This window comes from Haliotis rufescens, unplaced genomic scaffold (genome assembly GCF_023055435.1).
Source record: "Haliotis rufescens isolate VD_foot unplaced genomic scaffold, xgHalRufe1.0.p SCAF_103, whole genome shotgun sequence".
Lineage (NCBI taxonomy): Eukaryota > Metazoa > Mollusca > Gastropoda > Lepetellida > Haliotidae > Haliotis > Haliotis rufescens.
Window position 1 is genome coordinate 164986 of NW_025963784.1, and position 19867 is coordinate 184852.

Here is a 19867-nt window from a genome sequence, read left to right on the forward strand (position 1 = left end):
ATGGTTTATAACATTGTCCCAGTATCTCAAATAAACTCGGCATTATATGGTTAAGATATCGTACCCACCTCACATGAGTGAAGTGATCATCAGAACAAGTGTCAGATATGAAGTAATTGGTGATTGAAGAAACTACAGGTAGGTAACTACAGGTTCGGTTTGAAAGTACAATGTCTGATTGAAGGTGTCGGGTTTCCGGTCCAGTGAAGTGAAATGTTCAATTTACAAGATATTTACCTTATCCTATACCAGGACACTGGTTTGGTTGAATGGCTTCGATCGACTACGTCTTTCATATATGTGCTCTCTCTTAAATCGAGGCTGCTTTATCGAAAATTTTATGTGAATACTATTTCCATTAATGTATCAATCCTTCTTAATAGTTCTACCACGTGTATATTACACAGAGTACAACGATATGTATTTATTTCTTTATACGCACAAGCGGATTATTGAACCAAGATATAGTGTTGGTACTATGAGACATATACTAGTGTAGAAGAAACCAAAGAGAGGTAAACCCCCAAGTGAGGCATTAGATAAAGTGAACCCCATTTGTATAGACAGATTTTGATAGCAAAATTGTCGCATACGATATGGAAACTTTGGGGATTCATAGTTAATACTTTTAGTCATTCACAGACATATGAATACATGTCTGGCTTGGCAATATCGGTCTACATCTGGACTGCCAACAGCATCACTGTTTGAAGAGATCACCATCACCTTCAATACATGTACCTCGATGAGTAATACATCCATATGGTAGAGTAGAGAAAATTGTATCTGGGAATGGGATATCCCGAGGTTGTCAAGGTTCAACTGAGGATGTTGGATTGAATAAAGTGAAATTTAATTATAACAAGTGATCTCAAATGACATGAATACCCCACTCAGATACAGTATACTGACTCCGAGCCGACCAGTCCTTGTTTTATCCCTTAATGCCGAGCGCCAGACAGGGTAACAACAAGTACCATCTTTTAACGTCTTTTGGTATGACGCGGCGGGGGATCGTACCCCGGACCTTCAGCTCTCCGGGCGGACGCTCTACCCCAAGACGAAGGAGGCGGCTGTTATACTTAGGAGGTAGACTATGTGTTCAGTTCCAAATTCAATTTTGCACAGTTAAATCTACAGGTAAACTAGCCCTTCAATGTAAAAACAGTATGTTTATCTCCATCATACCATGAGTAAATAAAACGCGTACTTTTTGGTGTAGCAAATATATCCAGTCCAGTGTTTTGAATGGGTTGTCAATCTCAATGACGGAATCACCTACATTAGCTTGTAAACAAAATACATATATCTTGAAGCAGTTTGTTAACACCTTAATATTTCACTCGAGCATATGACATGCATTGAAAGCATACAAGGACGGCAACTTCGGAAGCTAACTTGAGGTGGGCATGCCTAAAGAAAACTTAGCAAGCTTTGCAAGGCTCTACACCGCTTGTCACCATTATGAAGTCATATCCTTCATTGTGACGCAAAACATATGACGTCACAGTCGCACATAGAAAAGCGCCAAATTCTAAGCTCTCTGTTGTCTCCAAAACTTAAATAATTACATTATCTTTGTACATTTCTATCGTCTTTTCTGCACTAGATGTATTGGAACACACACTCTGTATATTGTAGCAGCCGCAAGTTTGTATTTTGTAACCTGTAATTGTAGATGTTATTATTTAATTATGCCTACCGACAATGACCAAGAATATTAGCTTCCGTGGTGATGCGACCGTCAAACCAGCTGTTTCAATCAGAGGGGGTTTCTTGTGATTTAATAGCCTCTGATTGACCCATCAGAATCGAGTAATTTACAAATTCATGGTAGAATTACCAGTATAATGATTATCATTATAAAATCGGAATGCTATTTGTACACCATGACAAGATATTCTGATATACTTACGTTGTGAAACCGAAAACTTTCTTTCAAATAACCAGCAGCCAAACGTAATTATAAAAATTAAATATTTCCACAATACACCTTTAACAATTCTAGTCCCCATACACCATTTGTTTCTGAGATGAATACACAACATTATTGTAAACATTTGACCTCCTGAGCTTTACACTGTTTTTGAAGTGATGTCGTTGGAACCTATCCCAATTTCACATCTAACCTCTCTTATCACATTCATGACCCACTACATAGCACAATCTGCCATGGTTTTCAATGTGGGCTTGTGATAGCTGATCAAAGGGAGGTAACTCTATCGACCTTGTTACCGGATTTTCGAACATGGATAAGGAAATGAGAAAAATCCATGTACACTTAGAGTAAAGTAGTAAGAATGGGACGCAAGTTTGTATACAGGCACAGTTACACATTGCACAATATGGAGGCTGTATAGCACCTTGTACACAGGATGAAGATGATAACAATGTCCAAATATGTCGGTTGATGTCACGTCCAATCAGCATATTTTCTTCATCTCTTTTGATACATAAGGAACATATGTGCGACAATCATGTGGCTTAGAAAACAGGAAACATATTGACGCAGGCACGCACGGACACGGGACAAACTATACAGTTTTTTTTTCTGTCAGCTTGTATTGCTGATTAGGAATGTCAAATGGATAACAAGTAATTTCTTCAGGTGTATAAGCATCAAATATACAGAAAGGATTGTGTAGATATTGTGCTTGTCAAAACTCTTTTTTGCACACAAAATCTTTCTCCGCACAACGGCTCTTTAGGTGAAACTTTAACGGGGTATAGGCGACGCCCAGCAGTATTTGTGTCGTCATAATATCTGTGACGTAACGGTTTATGACAATAGAGGGTGACGTTAAAACGTAATCATAGTTGACGGATATCAGTATGTTTGTGACGTCATAATACCGTTGATATACTGCTGCTACACTGCTAATACATACTGCTTCGTCAAATGTGACATCGATAAATTACATAGTATTTTATCAAGATCACGGGAACCAATCAGATCTCAAAATCCTGACATGGGAGGTATGATTGAATACCTCCAATTGAACTTGGCAGATATTATTATAGCAACAAAACCCTTTCCAGAATAATTAGAAATATCTGCTAAACGGAGAGTTGATTGTACGATTCTGACTTTATCATAAGTTTGTGTTATTTAATGCAGTGTCAATTTAATTTCGGAGGAAAACTGTAGCGCAGGTCATTCACTGATGATAAGAAAAGGGGTGTTCTGCCCCAGGTGCCCAGGTGCGTGTGACGTCACGCTATAAACAGTTCACCGGCGACAGCTTTTCAGAGGACAGGTTGTTGGCAAATGTCGGGATCATCTGTGTTATAAATAGATCAACGTTGAGCGCGCCAAATCGGGTCACACAGCCAGTCGTCTATCGGCTGTGTAAACATATCATTCTGAATGACTTAACCCGAACAAACACTTATATGTTCAGGCCATGTCCTCTTTATCATGTGTCAGTGTACTCTCTTCAGACACAAAAAGTTATATACGACCTTACCATAAAAACATTACAAATAATCACTTCGGTAGCAAACTATTTTGTATGAACTTAATCTAAAGTTTTTAATAAACATTCAACAGTAATATCAGCCTTGTCAAAGTAACTATATCTGCTTGTGGCTGGTGACCTCATACGTATGGTATGCGGGTTTATGAGCACGCACAAATCCCCGACGCTTCGCCACTGAGGCCTTTGTTTGCATAAGTTGCCGTACCGAGGAGAGAGAGAGAGAGACGCACATACACATACACACACACGGATGCACAGCCACAGTAATACGTATCAGCACACCATGTCGGACTGATTGCGGGGAAACAGTCAGAGAGACACACAGAGAGCACTAAGTAACATAGAATCATAGAAACAGGACATAAATAGTAAAGTATAAATAGGTTTGTGGTGAGCCCAATGTCGTTTTGTTTCATCCGGTATGGGTTTCAGCGGGCTCCTAACTGTCGCTCTCCATGTTCCAGTGTTTAGAGGTAAGTGTTTGTAATTTTCTTTAATAATCAAATCGGAAGATACTTATTTTCATACGAATGAACTATTGGAAAATATGCATTTCATTTGATTAAATATTATGGTTTCAAGAATAGTGTCAACTCCCTAGGGAGTTGAGAATAAAAAAGCTATGCAAGCTTTATGTCGTGCCGTCCACCCTTCCTTGTCCTCATCTGCAACACTTGCGCCACTCTTGATCACAGGCGGCTACAGATTCATGTTCATTCTGACAAGATATATGTAGTGGCGTCCGTCCGTTCTCATTAACAACTGTAATACTTGCGCCACTCTTGATCAGAAGTGCGGCTACAGATTAGATAATGTATAAACAACATGTAGATCAATCATCAAACCTTTTCAGTCATGGAACTAACCGTATTGTCAATGACAATGTATTCGTATGGATGCATTGTATTGGTATCATGCACAATCCGAAAATACACTCCACCCTGGCAGGTATTTCCACTCCAATTATCCGTACTAATTGCAATTGCCAGGTGACTGTAGTTCACGTCCCTATATTTTCAGTAAGTAGTTGGTGCGGTGTGGGGAACATGTTGAGGCACCCAAGGTCTTAATACACAGTGTGTATCATTTAACTGTATCATTTACCTAAGCACAAAAGGGGGCAACAACTTTAATATTAACATATACTGTGACGTCAATGGGATGTATTCTTGTTGCAGTGTAGTCTGCACTGTCATTTATCATTTCAGATCCACGGACCAGGCCAAACTACGTAGGTATCATTCATTGTGTCATGGAAGATCAGCATATGTCTGTGCACATGAGAATTGGACATGTTGCCATTGGAATCAACAACAGTGCTTATCATATTTCTCTAAATATGATCTTGTCTTGGAACAGCATGGTACTCCTGCGCATCTGACAGTCCGCAGGTTGTGATTTTGACATATGTCATCACTCTTGGACATCCTATGATAGTTACTTGATGGATGAAAAGAAACAGTTGGTGTCTGACGAGGACCAGTCTGGTGGCAGATCTCCCGTTCTTCTCCTTCCACTTGGCAAGCATGTATAAGATCTGCTTATAAAGTGAGAAAGGGTGTGCAGCTTTGATTTGCTCCATTATAATGAGAGAAAGTCCAAGTTGTGCTCCGAGGACGTCAAACCCGAAACCGATATGTCTTGCCACAAGATTGAGATCTGCTCTTGAAACAGGAATCTTTAGTGTTTCCTCGTCAATATCGGATGGCAAGTTGCGGTGTGATGAACCTAGGAAAACATGTTTTTATTAATATGTGATTAACATTATATGGAATCTTGCATGATCAAATGATTTGAAAAATGCTACATGAGCAGTAACCTCATTTTGAGTATCTTTCGGAACGGCTACAGTGTAGCTTGCATGAAATGTAATATTACCAACGCAGTGTTTCATCTAACAAGTCGAACCAGAAATATATTATTTATAACGAACCTTGTCTGTCTCTCTGTAATGGAAATGTTAACAGTATTATAAATGTAAATATGGAATATTAGATGTACAAAATGTACGAATAGATTGTTCAGTATAAGTGAGTAGGGTTAAAAGGGTTCATGTTATAGTAGTGAGTGTGTATTGGTTAACGGTATTACATTTATTATAAGACGTGGGGCCCAGTCGTCTGAGGTGCTGTAATTCGCTGTTCAGAGTTGCGTCCATTGGTTCCTATATGTTTCTAGGTTTTGTCAGCGCCATACCCGTGCTCTGGGTAAACGTTTGAGACCTGTATCACTTCGGGATTTCCCCCCACACTAAGTCGACACTCCGTGATATAACTGGATTACTGCCCAAAGTGGTGTTAAAACAATTCACGCACTGAAATTAAGCCTTTATCAATACGTGTCAACTTAGGGAGGTAAGCCTGAAGTTATTGTGGTGTGTGTGTGCCATTCTGAAAATGCGAGTGGTGTATCCACACTGCGGATTCAACTTGATTATTTTCCTAGGTTTTCCAACACTAAGCTGTCGAGCCGTGATACAACTGAAATATTGTTCAAACATTTAAAAAAACCACGCTGCGTCACAGCGCAATTTGGGAATTCCCCCAATGCGGAAGTGTCTGACTATATCTTGACACACACAGAGTTTATTAGATTATATACCTCGTAGTCAACATGTGGCATTGTGTGGTCATGCTGTATCTACTACCTGTATACTGTGAATATAATTGTCACATGACTAACATAAGTATGTGTGTGTGTGTGTGTGTGTGTGTGTCTGTCCTTGCGTGCGTGCGTGCATGCGTGTGTGCGTGCTTGCGTGCGTGCGTGTGTGCGTGCGTGTGTGCGTGTGCAGGCCATTTTGAAAATGCGAGTGTGGTATCCATCTTAATACTGCGGAAGAGTATCAAACACACACACATCACATCCGTCTCTATATAATCGTGTACGCAGCGTTAAACCCCACAGAGTTTATAAGATTGTTTACCTCGTAGTCAACATGTGGCGGTGTTTTGTCACTCCTACCCGTATACTGGGAGTATAATAGGCACATGAATACTGTCTGTCTGTTACATAAGCATAAAAGGGGGCAACCACTTTAATATTAACATATACAGTGACCTCAATGGGATGTATTCTTGTTGCAGTGAAGTCTACACTGTCATTTATCATTTCAGATCTACGGACCAGGCCAAACTACGTAGGTATCATTCATGGTGTCATGGGAGATCAGCAGATGTCTGTGCACATGAGAATTGGACATGTTGCCATTGGAATCAACATCAGTGCTTATCATATCTCTCTAGGGCGGTCGGGTAGCCTAGTGGTTAAAGCGTTCGCTCGTCACGCCGAAGACCCGGGTTCGATTCCTGACTTGGGTACAATGTGTGAAGCCCATTTCTGGTGTCTCCCGCCTTGATATTGCTGGAATATTGCTAAAAGCGGCGTAAAACCAAACACACTCACTCACTCATATCTCTCTCAATATGATCTTGTCTTGGAACAGCATGGTACTCTTTGCGCATCTGAGAGTCCGCAGGTTGTGAATTGGCGATACGTCATCACTCTTGGACATCATGTGAGAGTTACTTGATGGATGAAAAGAAACAGTTGGTGTCTGTGAGCAGATCCCCCAAGGGAATGCTATTTGGACTGTATGGCCTTCCATATCATCTGTTGTGAGATCAGGATTTCAACTTCATTTTTATAACAGACACTTGCACACATGGGACATCTACCACAGACATTGTGTCTGGACGCCCCCATGGTGTGCAGGTTAAAATAGACCCCAAGAGTCGATATTGTACAGACCACCGAAACATAGATGGGATGTAGCTACCTGTGGCGTTTAAACAAAGAAATAAAGTATACTTTTCAATATCAGTTTAACGCATTGGGTACATGTTATTATACCCGGTGTCTGAAAATGATGTTATAACCTTACCTTTATGATTTATCAATAAACATATGTAACATGAAGTGTAGCCCTTAATTCCCATTCGTTTACTGCTACTGTCTGTGTCATATAAATGACAAAAGAAAAAGCCATCACAGTAGATACAACAAAACAAAAGAAATTAAACTTTACTCAAATAGAAAATTGATATATAAGACATGATAGTTTTACAAAAGTTCACAAAAGACTCTTCACTTCCTTCGTTAACGTTGGAGGTTGAAGGAGAGCGTTCGCCATGAACAAATCCCATTGAGAAGGACACACAAATGTTTATGGAATGTTACAACTAAACAATTCATCTCAAAGAATGGGATCCTTTTAAGTTTGGTGTTTACTTGGCCCTGGGTATAATATAGGTGCCCGGAATATTAAACCGGAATCCCCACGGGGCACAACAATATTGTGAAACGAGATACTGGAGTATCTGTCAAAATGTAGCAGTTGTTTATTTCATTGAAATGCTGTTAACTATTTTCATATTGATGAGATATTAGAAGCCTTTGTTTGCGCCTTGATATTTGAAGTGATAGGCCAGTTCCGTATCTTTCAGGTTTCTTCGTTGAATTAACATAAACATACATTCGGATATTTCGAATTGTACACATATATATAGCGCCATCGAAACATTCCTGAAATAATAAAATAATTCGGATAGCTCTCCGTCATTTACACCTGAGATTGAATCATTTTCTGTTATAACTCGCCACCCCAGTGCTGATGGCCATGTAAGACATGTCAATGTATTTGTACGTAAAAGATCCTTTATTTTTTAGTGTTTGGCAGGGTAATTCGTTGACGCATTGCTGCTCGGAACAATTACCTTGTATTGATAGACTTGCCGAAATCGTTTCGACTTAAGTCATGATTGAATTGATATACTGAACAACATTCAAAGATTGATTAGAAGCACATTAGAGATACACTTTTTTCAACGGTAATTAAGAATATACCCTGGACACAAACAATACCGTGTTAAAACCATTTTCCATTTGATGTTGATGAACATGATTTATGTGGTTTGTAGGATAATATTACCAACGCAGTGCTTCGTCTAACAAGTCGAACCAGAAATATATTATTTATAACGAACCTTGTCTGTCTCTCTCTTGGATGTGGTTAACCGGCTCAGTGTCTATTCTCTGTAATGGAAATGTTAACAGTTATCTAACTGTATATATGGAATACTAGATGTACAAAATGTACGTTTTGATTGTTCAGTATAAGTGAGTAGGGTTAAAAGTGTTCATGTTAAAGTAGTGAGTGTGTATTGGTTAACGGTATTACATTTATATCAAGACGTTGGGCACGGGGGCTTCCAGTCGTCTCAGGTGCCGTAATTCGCTGTGCAGAGTTGCGTCCATTGGTTCCTATAGTTCTAGGTTTTGTCAGCGCCGTACCCGTGCTCGTGAGAAACGTTTAAGACTTGCATCATTTCGGGATTTAGTACACGCCGTGATATGACTGGAATACTGTTCAAAGTGGTGTCAACACAATTTACACACTTAAATTAAGCCTTTATCAATACGTGTCAAGTTGGTGAGGGAGGTAAGCCTGAAGTTATTACTAATATACACACGAGCACAACACCCAATTCAAATTTTGCGATAGTGCAACTGACCTAATACAGTTTTGGTTATGTAAATATTACACTGTACCTCAAAACATTAACAGGTAAATGAAGCAATGGTTATTTAAGAATGTCTTGGACCTACCTGATACCGACATCCAGGCCAACATCGAAGAGTATTTCCTATTTAAAATGTATACACTATGACTGCATCTACTCCTGATATTGAAAATGTTGATCACTTATAAAGCTGGAAATCTGGAATGACACAGACTGTGCACTAGCGTACTACTTATAGCGGTTAGAAGTGGATTCCCCTTCGAAGGTGAATATAGCTTTGGACGGGACATAGCGGATTTCAGGTCCCGGATACAAGTCTATGATCTTGGATTTGAGGTGAGGGGAGTAAATTGCGTGTGTAGTGATGGTATAAAAAAGCGTTGGATATTGAATGTAATCATTAAATTGTCTACTACGCGATTTCATGTTTGCGTACATTAGTACGGTTCCTGTCACATGTGCAATCAATTCAGTTACTTGTTTAGTTGCTTATCTTAATGATCGGCTGTAGAGTAAGCTTTACTCACGCCAATACCTGTCTTTGAGTACTTAATATGAGTCTGAAGGTCACAGGCCAAGATTGCTACTTTATAAGACAACATTTTAAATACTATCACACATATCATCCTGTCCTGAAATGTTGAAATTTAAGACCTGCATAATTAATCAACAACAACAAAAATCATTTCAGTTACGCAGCTGTAAGCTGTAATATCATTGACATGTTTATTTTTCAACTACAATTTCACAATTGTCCACGCCATCATAAAGCATAATAAACTCCTTTTATAATATATTGGATATAACTAGATTGTCACATTTAAGGCTATGATATATTATTTCTTCACATAATACATTTGTTGGTGATATTTATCTTCCTATGCTTCATTTTTTGCAATATTTGCATCACCTGTCGTCAAAGGATTTTGTTAACCTCAAACCCGAAACCGATATGTCTTGCCACAAGATTGAGATCTGATCTTGAAACAGGAATCTTTAGTGTTTCCTCGTCAATATCGTATGGCAAGTTGCGGTGTGATGAACCTAGGAAAACATGTTTTTATTATTATTTGATTAACATTAAATGGAATCTTGCATGATCAAATGATTTGAAAAATGCTACATGAGCAGTAACCTCATTTTGAGTATCTTTCGGAACGGCTACAGTGTAGCTTGCATGAAATGTAATATTACCAACGCAGTGTTTCATCTAACAAGTCGAACCAGAAATATATTATTTATAACGAACCTTGTCTGTCTCTCTGTAATGGAAATGTTAACAGTATTATAAATGTAAATATGGAATATTAGATGTACAAAATGTACGAATAGATTGTTCAGTATAAGTGAGTAGGGTTAAAAGGGTTCATGTTATAGTAGTGAGTGTGTATTGGTTAACGGTATTACATGTATATTAAGACGTTGGGCCCAGTCGTCTGAGGTGCTGTAATTCGCTGTTCAGAGTTGCGTCCATTGGTTCCTATATGTTTCTAGGTTTTGTCAGCGCCATACCCGTGCTCTGGGTAAACGTTTGAGACCTGTATCACTTCGGGATTTCCTCCCACACTAAGTCGACACTCCGTGATATAACTGGATTACTGCCCAAAGTGGTGTTAAAACAATTCACGCACTGAAATTAAGCCTTTATCAATACGTGTCAACTTAGGGAGGTAAGCCTGAAGTTATTGTGGTGTGTGTGTGCCATTCTGAAAATGCGAGTGGTGTATCCACACTGCGGATTCAACTTGATTATATTCCTAGGTTTTCCAACACTAAGCTGTCGAGCCGTGATACAACTGAAATATTGTTCAAACATTTAAAAAAACCACGCTGCGTCACAGCGCAATTTGGGAATTCCCCCAATGCGGAAGTGTCTGACTATATCTTGACACACACAGAGTTTATTAGATTATATACCTCGTAGTCAACATGTGGCATTGTGTGGTCATGCTGTATCTACTACCTGTATACTGTGAATATAATTGTCACATGACTAACATAAGTATGTGTGTGTGTGTGTGTGTGTGTGTCCTTGCGTGCATGCGTGTGTGCGTGTGTGCGTGCGTGTGCGTGCGTGCGTGTGTGCGTGCGTGTGCAGGCCATTTTGAAAATGCGAGTGTGGTATCCATCTTAATACTGCGGAAGAGTATCAAACACACACACATCACATCCGTCTCTATATAATCGTGTACGCAGCGTTAAACCCCACAGAGTTTATAAGATTGTTTACCTCGTAGTCAACATGTGGCGGTGTTTTGTCACTCCTACCCGTATACTGGGAGTATAATAGACACATGAATACTGTCTGTCTGTTACATAAGCACAAAAGGGGGCAACCACTTTAATATTAACATATACAGTGACCTCAATGGGATGTATTCTTGTTGCAGTGAAGTCTACACTGTCATTTATCATAACAGATCTACGGACCAGGCCAAACTACGTAGGTATCATTCATGGTGTCATGGGAGATCAGCAGATGTCTGTGCACATGAGAATTGGACATGTTGCCATTGGAATCAACATCAGTGCTTATCATATCTCTCTAGGGCGGTCGGGTAGCCTAGTGGTTAAAGCGTTCGCTCGTCACGCCGAAGACCCGGGTTCGATTCCTGACTTGGGTACAATGTGTGAAGCCCATTTCTGGTGTCTCCCGCCTTGATATTGCTGGAATATTGCTAAAAGCGGCGTAAAACCAAACACACTCACTCATATCTCTCTCAATATGATCTTGTCTTGGAACAGCATGGTACTCTTTGCGCATCTGACAGTCCGCAGGTTGTGAATTGGCGATACGTCATCACTCTTGGACATCATGTGAGAGTTACTTGATGGATGAAAAGAAACAGTTGGTGTCTGTGAGCTATTTGGGAATGCTATTTGGACTGTATGGCCTTCCATATCATCTGTTGTGAGATCAGGATTTCAACTTCATTTTTATAACAGACACTTGCACACATGGGACATCTACCACAGACATTGTGTCTGGACGCCCCCATGGTGTGCAGGTTAAAATAGACCCCAAGAGTCGATATTGTACGGACCACCGAAACAGAGATGGGATGTAGCTACCTGTGGCGTTTAAACAAAGAAATAAAGTATACTTTTCAATATCAGTTTAACGCATTGGGTACATGTTATTATACCCGGTGTCTGAAAATGATGTTATAACCTTACATTTATGATTTATCAATAACCATATGTAACATGAAGTGTAGCCCTTAATTCCCATTCGTTTACTGCTACTGTCTGTGTCATATAAATGACAAAAGAAAAAGCCATCACAGTAGATACAACAAAACAAAAGAAATTAAACTTTACTCAAATAGAAAATTGATTTATAAGACATGATAGTTTTACAAAAGTTCACAAAAGACTCTTCACTTCCTTCGTTAACGTTGGAGGTTGAAGGAGAGCGTTCGCCATGAACAAATCCCATTGAGAAGGACACACAAATTTTTATGGAATGTTACAACTAAACAATTCATCTCAAAGAATGGGATCCTTTTAAGTTTGGTGTTTACTTGGCCCTGGGTATAATATAGGTGCCCGGAATATTAAACCGGAATCCCCACGGGGCACAACAATATTGTGAAACGAGATACTGGAGTATCTGTCAAAATGTAGCAGTTGTTTATTTCATTGGAATGCTGTTAACTATTTTCATATTGATGAGATATAAGAAGCCTATGTTTGCGCCTTGATATTTGAAGTGATAGGCCAGTTCCGTATCTTTCAGGTTTATTCGTTGAATTAAAAAAAACATACATTCGGATATTTCGAATTGTACACATATATATGGCGCCATCCAAACATTCCTAAAATAATAAAATAATTCGGATAGCTCTCCGTCATTTACACCTGAGATTGAATCATTTTCTGTTATAACTCGTTACCCCAGTGCTGATGGCCATGTAAGACATGTCCATGTATTTGTACGTAAAAGATCCTTTATTTTTTAGTGTTTGGCAGGGTAAGTCGTTGACGCATTGCCGCTCGGAACAATTACTTTGTATTGATAGACTTGCCGAAATCGTTTCGACTTAAGTCATGATTGAATTGATATACTAAACAACATTCAAAGATTAATTAGAAGCACATTAGAGATACACTTTTTTCAACGGTAATTAAGAATATACCCTGGACACAAACAATACCGTGTTAAAACCATTTTCCATTTGATGTTGATGAACATGATTTATGTGGTTTGTGAACAGAAATGAAATGTATCATTTGTACTTAACAGACCCCAGACGATAGGGTAGAGGCAATATGTGATACAAACAATATTCGGGCAAGATATAGCGGATTTCGGATTTTCCGATTTCCTACTTAGTAGGTATAGGAGTCGCGTGGGTGGGTGTTCAGGAAACTATTCTTGCCTTACATCAAAAGCTTACGTTTAATTCAAACTCGCTCTGCGTTGGCGAATAGTCATGACATGGATCGACTTCACTTTGGACAGACACATCGATTATTACTCAACGTCTCACCACTGCAAGTATGGCTCCATCAACACTGTGCTAAAGACATATAACTCCCACTTATTGAAGCAATGATGTGTGGTATGATTAAGTATAATGACTTATGCTGCATAGACACAAGCACAGTAGGTATCTATGACATACATAGAAAATATGGATTGTATGGGTTGTCAAATTCTGGATTGTGGATCCCGTCTGCATCACGTAAACATATCCCCTCAGGGACCAGCTTATCCGTGTCAAAACAATTAGACACAATGCTATTATTAATTTATACCTAATTTAAACTGTTCTACATATTGTGTTTCTTTTAACATGACATGAACACATATTTACTCGTAAACAAACTTTATTTGTTGGGGAAAATACAAATACATACAATATGTGTAAAGATCAGCAAGTCATACACAAATATTTACACGAAAACAATCTTTATTTATGAGACATTAAAATTCTTTGTGGGAAGAAATCATGAGTTCTATGTACAAAACACGAAACCCACCTCCTCCACTTAACTTGTAAAGGCATGGCAAGAGTTAGTGCACACCTCTGCTTTGTTCCGCCAATGAAACAGGCAAATGTTCTATGTTGCCGCTTGTTTTCCCAAGAAACCACAGGACAAGGGGTCAGTTATGCCACAAGGTAATCGGTAGATGGGGTAAAGAAGGCCCTCGGGCAACATTCCTAGATTTAGTTAACTGGCACAGATGATGATGCCTGAAGGATGTTGAGAATTTCCTCCCATTCAGTTGTACATCTGCCATTGCATCTCCACAACGCTCTGACGAGGACTAGTCTGGTGGCAGATCTCCCGTTCTTCTCCTTCCACTTGGCAAGCATGTATAAGATCTGCTTATAAAGTGAGAAAGGGTGTGCAGCTTTGATTTGCTCTATTATAATGACAGAATGTCCAAGTTCTGCTCCGAGGACCTCAAACCCAAAACCGATATGTCTTGCCACAAGATTGAGATCTGATCTTGAAACAGGAATCTTTAGTGTTTCCTCGTCAACATCGTATGGCAAGTTGCGGTGTGATGAACCTAGGAATACATGTTTTTATTAATATGGGATTAACATTAAATGGAATCTTGCATGATCAAATGATTTGAAAAATGCTACATGAGCAGTAACCTCATTTTGAGTATCTTTCGGAACGGCTACAGTGTAGCTTGCATGAAATGTGATATTACCAACGCAGTGCTTCATCTAACAAGTCGAACCAGAAATATATTATTTATAACGAACCTTGTCTGTGTCTCTCTTGAATGTGGTTAACCTGGTCAGTGTCTATTCTCTGTAATGGAAATGTTAACAGTATTCTAACTGTAAATATGGAATACTAGATGTACAAAATGTACGTATAGATTGTTCAGTATAAGTGAGTAGGGTTAAAAGGGTTCATGTTATAGTAGTGAGTTTGTATTGGTTAACGGTATTACATTTATATCAAGACGTGGGGCCCAGTCGTCTGAGGTGCCGCAATTCGCTGTGCAGAGTTGCGTCCATTGGTGCCTATATGTTTCTAGGTTTTGTCAGCGCCATACCCGTGCTCTGGGTAAACGTTTGAGACCTGCATCACTTCGGGATTTCCTCCCACACTAAGTCGACACTCCGTGATATAACTGGATTACTGTCCAAAGTGGTGTCAAAACAATTCACGCACTTAAATTGAGCCTTTATCAATACGTGTCAACTTGGTGAGGGAGGTAAGCCTGAAGTTATTACTAATATGCACACGAGCACAACACCCAATTCAAATTTTGCTATAGTGGAATAGACCTAATAAAGCTTTGATTATGTAAATATTACGCTGTACCTCAAATCAGTAACAGGTTAAGGAAGCAATGGTTATTTAAGAATGTCTTAGACCTACCTGATACCGACATCCAGGCCAACATCGAAGAGTATTTCCTATTTTAAATGTATACACTGTTACTGTATCTACTCCTGATATGGAAACTGTTGATCACTTATAAAGCTGGAAATCTGGAATGACACAGACTGTGCACTAGCGTACTACTTATAGCGGTTAGAAGGGGATTCCCCTTCGAAGGTGAATATCGCTTTGGACGGGAAATAGCGGATTTCGGATCCCGGATACAAGTGTATGATCTTTGATTTGAGGTGAGGGGAGTGAATTGCATGTGTAGTGATGGTATAAAAAAGCGTTGGATATTGAATGTAATTGTGTTTCATTAAATTGTCTACTACGCGATTTCATGTTTGCATGAATCATTAGTACGGTTCCTGTCACACGTGCAATCAATTCAGTTACTTGTTTAGTTGCTTATCTTAATGATCGGCTGTAGATTAAGCTTTTCTCGAGCCAATACCTGTCTTTGGTACTTAATATGAGTAAGTACTATCACACATATCATCCTGTCCTGAAATGTTGAAATTTAAGACCTGCATAATTAATCAACAACAACAAAAATCATTTCAGTTACGCAGCTGTAAGCTGTTATAAATTTGACATGTATATTTTTCAACTGCAATTTCATCATTGTCCACGCCATCATAAAGCATAATAAACTACATTTTATAATATATTGGATATAACTAGATTGTCACATTTAAGGCTATGATATATTATTTCTTCATATAATACATTTGTTGGTGATATCTATCTTCCTATGCTTCTTTTTTTGCAATATTTGCAAACATCACCTGTCGTCGAAGGATTTTGTTAACATCTTTAAAAAAAGTAAACATATAAATCTATTTTGTTTTGGTTAGAAAATATCCTATTGTATAAAAATCAAAACGAGTTGCACTTTATTTTGCCTTTTTACCACAGTGCCTGTGACTAATTTCCTCCATTTGAACTGCTCATACAAACAAAATACTCACATGCAAAGACATACTTCAATAGTCAATAATTATCAATAACTTACACATAACCATGAAAATAAGGAAGTATTCATAAGCGAACTGTAAATTGTATTCCGGGTTTGTTCCGGGTTTGTTCCGGATATCATAGGCATTAAATCCATGAAAATAATTAAACGTTTTACATAAACATGTCTATCTGTATTACAGGGGTTCATGAATCTGAAGCTATAGTCCGTTGCCTGACGTCAAATGTTTCCTTGTTTATTCAAACCGTTCTGCTTTGGGATATGATGACATGGATGTGTATAATGTATACTGTGAACAGGGCGTTACAGCAGAGCGGTATTCATTGATTGTACCCGTATTACAGGCAGCCAATCGTCATGTCGTATATCAAGTGCCACGTCACTACAGTCCTAGTTTCTCTTTCCTTATGCGTTGTACAAAAGGATGCGCGGACATAGTCATACAGCAGACATTGAGTAGACAGAGCTATGGATAGGGAGGACAGAGCGGTGGCAGCTCCGTACTTCACGAGGAAGAACAAGGCACTGAAGCTCACTGAAGTGTTGGAGATACTGGAGAACCCTGATGACACACGGGCTATAGTAACACCCCCTGCTAAACCCCATGGAGGAGACGGGTACTTGTACAGGGTGGAGGCAGACTCGGCGGAAGGTAGGTTAAAGAGTGCATGTCTTGAAGTTTAAACATAAATAAAAATGCATAATCTGATGAGTATTAATAAAGGGAGCATTAATAATGAAATAGGTATTAATGAAACACTAAATGTTATTATTTGTATTATTTATTGTAATGTGACATGTTGTGGGTTGTGGTGTGATGGGGTCGTATGGATGGGTATTGGGAGCAAGTAGCAGGTGTCAAATAGTCAAAGGAGCCACAGACCAGTGAAGATCCGGAGAAGAATTTATAGGTCTTCAGCAACCCCTGTTTGCCGTAAAAGGCGACAACACTTGTAGTAAGAGGCGACTAACGGGATCGGGTGGTCAGGCTCACTAACTTGGTTGATGCATGTCGTCGATCCCAATTGCGTGTATCGATGCTCATGATATCAATCACCGGATTGTCTGGTCAAGACTCGATTATTTACAGACCGCCGTCATACAGCTGGTCTATTACTTGGTGCGGCGTTAAACAAAAAACAAGCAACCAAAAAACAAAAAAACCCGGAGCGGCAATTGGAAGGAGAGTAGTCATTGTTTCTAAAATAGTCGTGGGTTCGAATCTCAGATTTGTCCTTTTTGTGATTCTAGGCTTGTAAACGTCGATGACCTATGAAGACCTACGCCATTTTACGCCACCACTCCACTTTACCAAATGTTACTTTACTCATGCTTTAGCCTTCACAATGTAGAGATGACCTACTAGACTCACTGATCCCAATGAAAAATACAAATATAGTTGACTAAACGTTCACATACTAGAATGCTGTGATCGCGATCGTGATATCAGTTAAATTTACACACACGTAAGGTTTAAATATAACCCGCTATTGACACAGTCAACACGTACATAGGGAATGACAGCTCATCGATCGCGCTTCGTGGCCATGAGCCGGATCTTGCAAGGGAATATACGTACTCGTGTTACCTGTAATGAAAAAAACGTTCCCGACTGCAACTCGTAAATAGCACCCCGATCTGAGGCCATGCAACGCACTACCAAGCTCTTTGTATTGATTCAGGTTGCAGATCAATGCACGTAGCTACGCAGTGATAATGAAAACATTGTACGCTGAATAGCATTGGCAGTTTCTCTTTCGCGACGCTACTTTTGATGCAGAAAAACAAAACAAGTCAAGAATTGCACTAAAAGAACATACGAGGAAGTTGATTGTCAATGTGTTGATTTTTTGGGCCGAAAGCTATGTAAATATTCACTAAGAAAGTTTGATTGCATGTGCGGTACTGATCAGGTAGCAGTTGTACTGTAAATCCCTTGTACATAATATTGTGGCAACATTATTTAACATTTTGTGATATTTGTTACATTGTCTCATATTTACAAGTTTCAATTTATTCATCAATTAGAACGTGTTCTTGTCATCTTTGGTCTGAAGAAAGCCACCTTGAATTTAAATGTAAACTCACAATTTTTGTCGACTTAGAACCGTTTAAATTTGGATTGAGACTGTTTGCCGTGAACAACGTTACATCCAGATTCGTCATTAGTAGACACTGTCTATATCCTTCCCATTGTGTCCTTAATAATATTTCGTTATTGATAATTCTGTTGATGGTGGACATGGATGAAGGCTTGATTCTGTGTTTATATTAAATTATGTTCATTGCAGCAGATACCAACTATAAACCAGGAAACATTGAATCAACTAACGCGAATTTTAGGGGGAAAACATGATCGAATCTGTATGTATATTATATGAATTATTTTTATTGCAGCAGATCCCAAATATATAACCCAAATATATATCCCAAATAAATAACCGAAACTAACACCTAACCGACCGAAATGACGTCTTTTAATCATTAAGTTAAGTTATTATTGCTCTACAGATTCCTGGGAAAATGACAACTGCTACTTCAAGCACAATGGTTCTCGTGAACAGCCTAAACCTGCACCCAAGGTTCTCAAGCAGGACTTCGTGGCTTATAAAAGTGATGGCACCACCACCGAGGCTTTTAAACGACTTGCTCGAGGGAGACGTGAAATATATATTAGTACACTACATTGGGAAATGCACAGTAGCATTATCCGATCCAAAATATGAGAAGCGTTTGGATACATCCCTCCACCATGAATCCCAGATAGTGAACAGTTACGCGAGAATAGCTGGTTCTGGAGATGAAGATGGTGGAGATTCGGAGACCAGGGATATGGAATGTGATCATGATCGTGCAAATACTAACTCTCCTACTTTCCTGGCCTCCTTAGATGAAGTTAGCTCAAGGAAAAGGACACATGACCCTGATATGGTAAATCGTGTGAAAACTCCTAAACGTTCAGAAAACGAACGAGTAATTGAAAACAATTTGATAGACATCATAACCACCGAAAGTGTTAGTCATCAACATGATGAAAGACCGACCAACTTCAGGTCACTCACCGAATATTTGCTGAACAAACGTACTCATATCTTTATCGCAAGACGTGTGTTGAACCAGACAAAATACTGGGAGAAAAGCACCAGATTTCCTACCTTTGACAGTCCATGTTTATCATTAATCGCTGACATCGACTGTAAATGGAGAAATGACCTCACAGAAGTCAGTGGCAGGTTGAAGTGGTCACGACTTAACCCGGATGTTCTCGGCGAAGACCAGTGCAAGGAGACGTATGACAGACTGGTATCTGCTGTCATAGTAGGTGCATATCACATGAAGACGGACATCACAGAGTTTGTTGACACCCTCTATATGTATCCACCGCATGTGATGGGTGACAAAGCCGTGACAGATGACGACGATGGGACGGATCCTCAGATGTGCAAGGTGGGGCCCCACAACATACAGAGGAATCATCTCCTCGATCAAACAGCATGGCTTGGCGATGAGGTAATTTTTACGAT

The 19867-nt window shown here is 39.3% G+C and overlaps 1 protein-coding gene across 1 annotated transcript in view; it reads left to right on the forward strand.

Annotated features, from left to right (window-relative positions):
- Positions 1-18890: 18890 nt before the first annotated feature.
- The window catches only part of LOC124114938, a 100083-nt gene continuing 99106 nt past the window's right edge, over positions 18891-19867 (forward strand). Inside the window, exon 1 of the mRNA XM_048391974.1 lies at positions 18891-19853. Coding sequence (XP_048247931.1) covers positions 18891-19853 — 963 coding nt within the window. The remainder of the gene's footprint in view (positions 19854-19867) is intronic.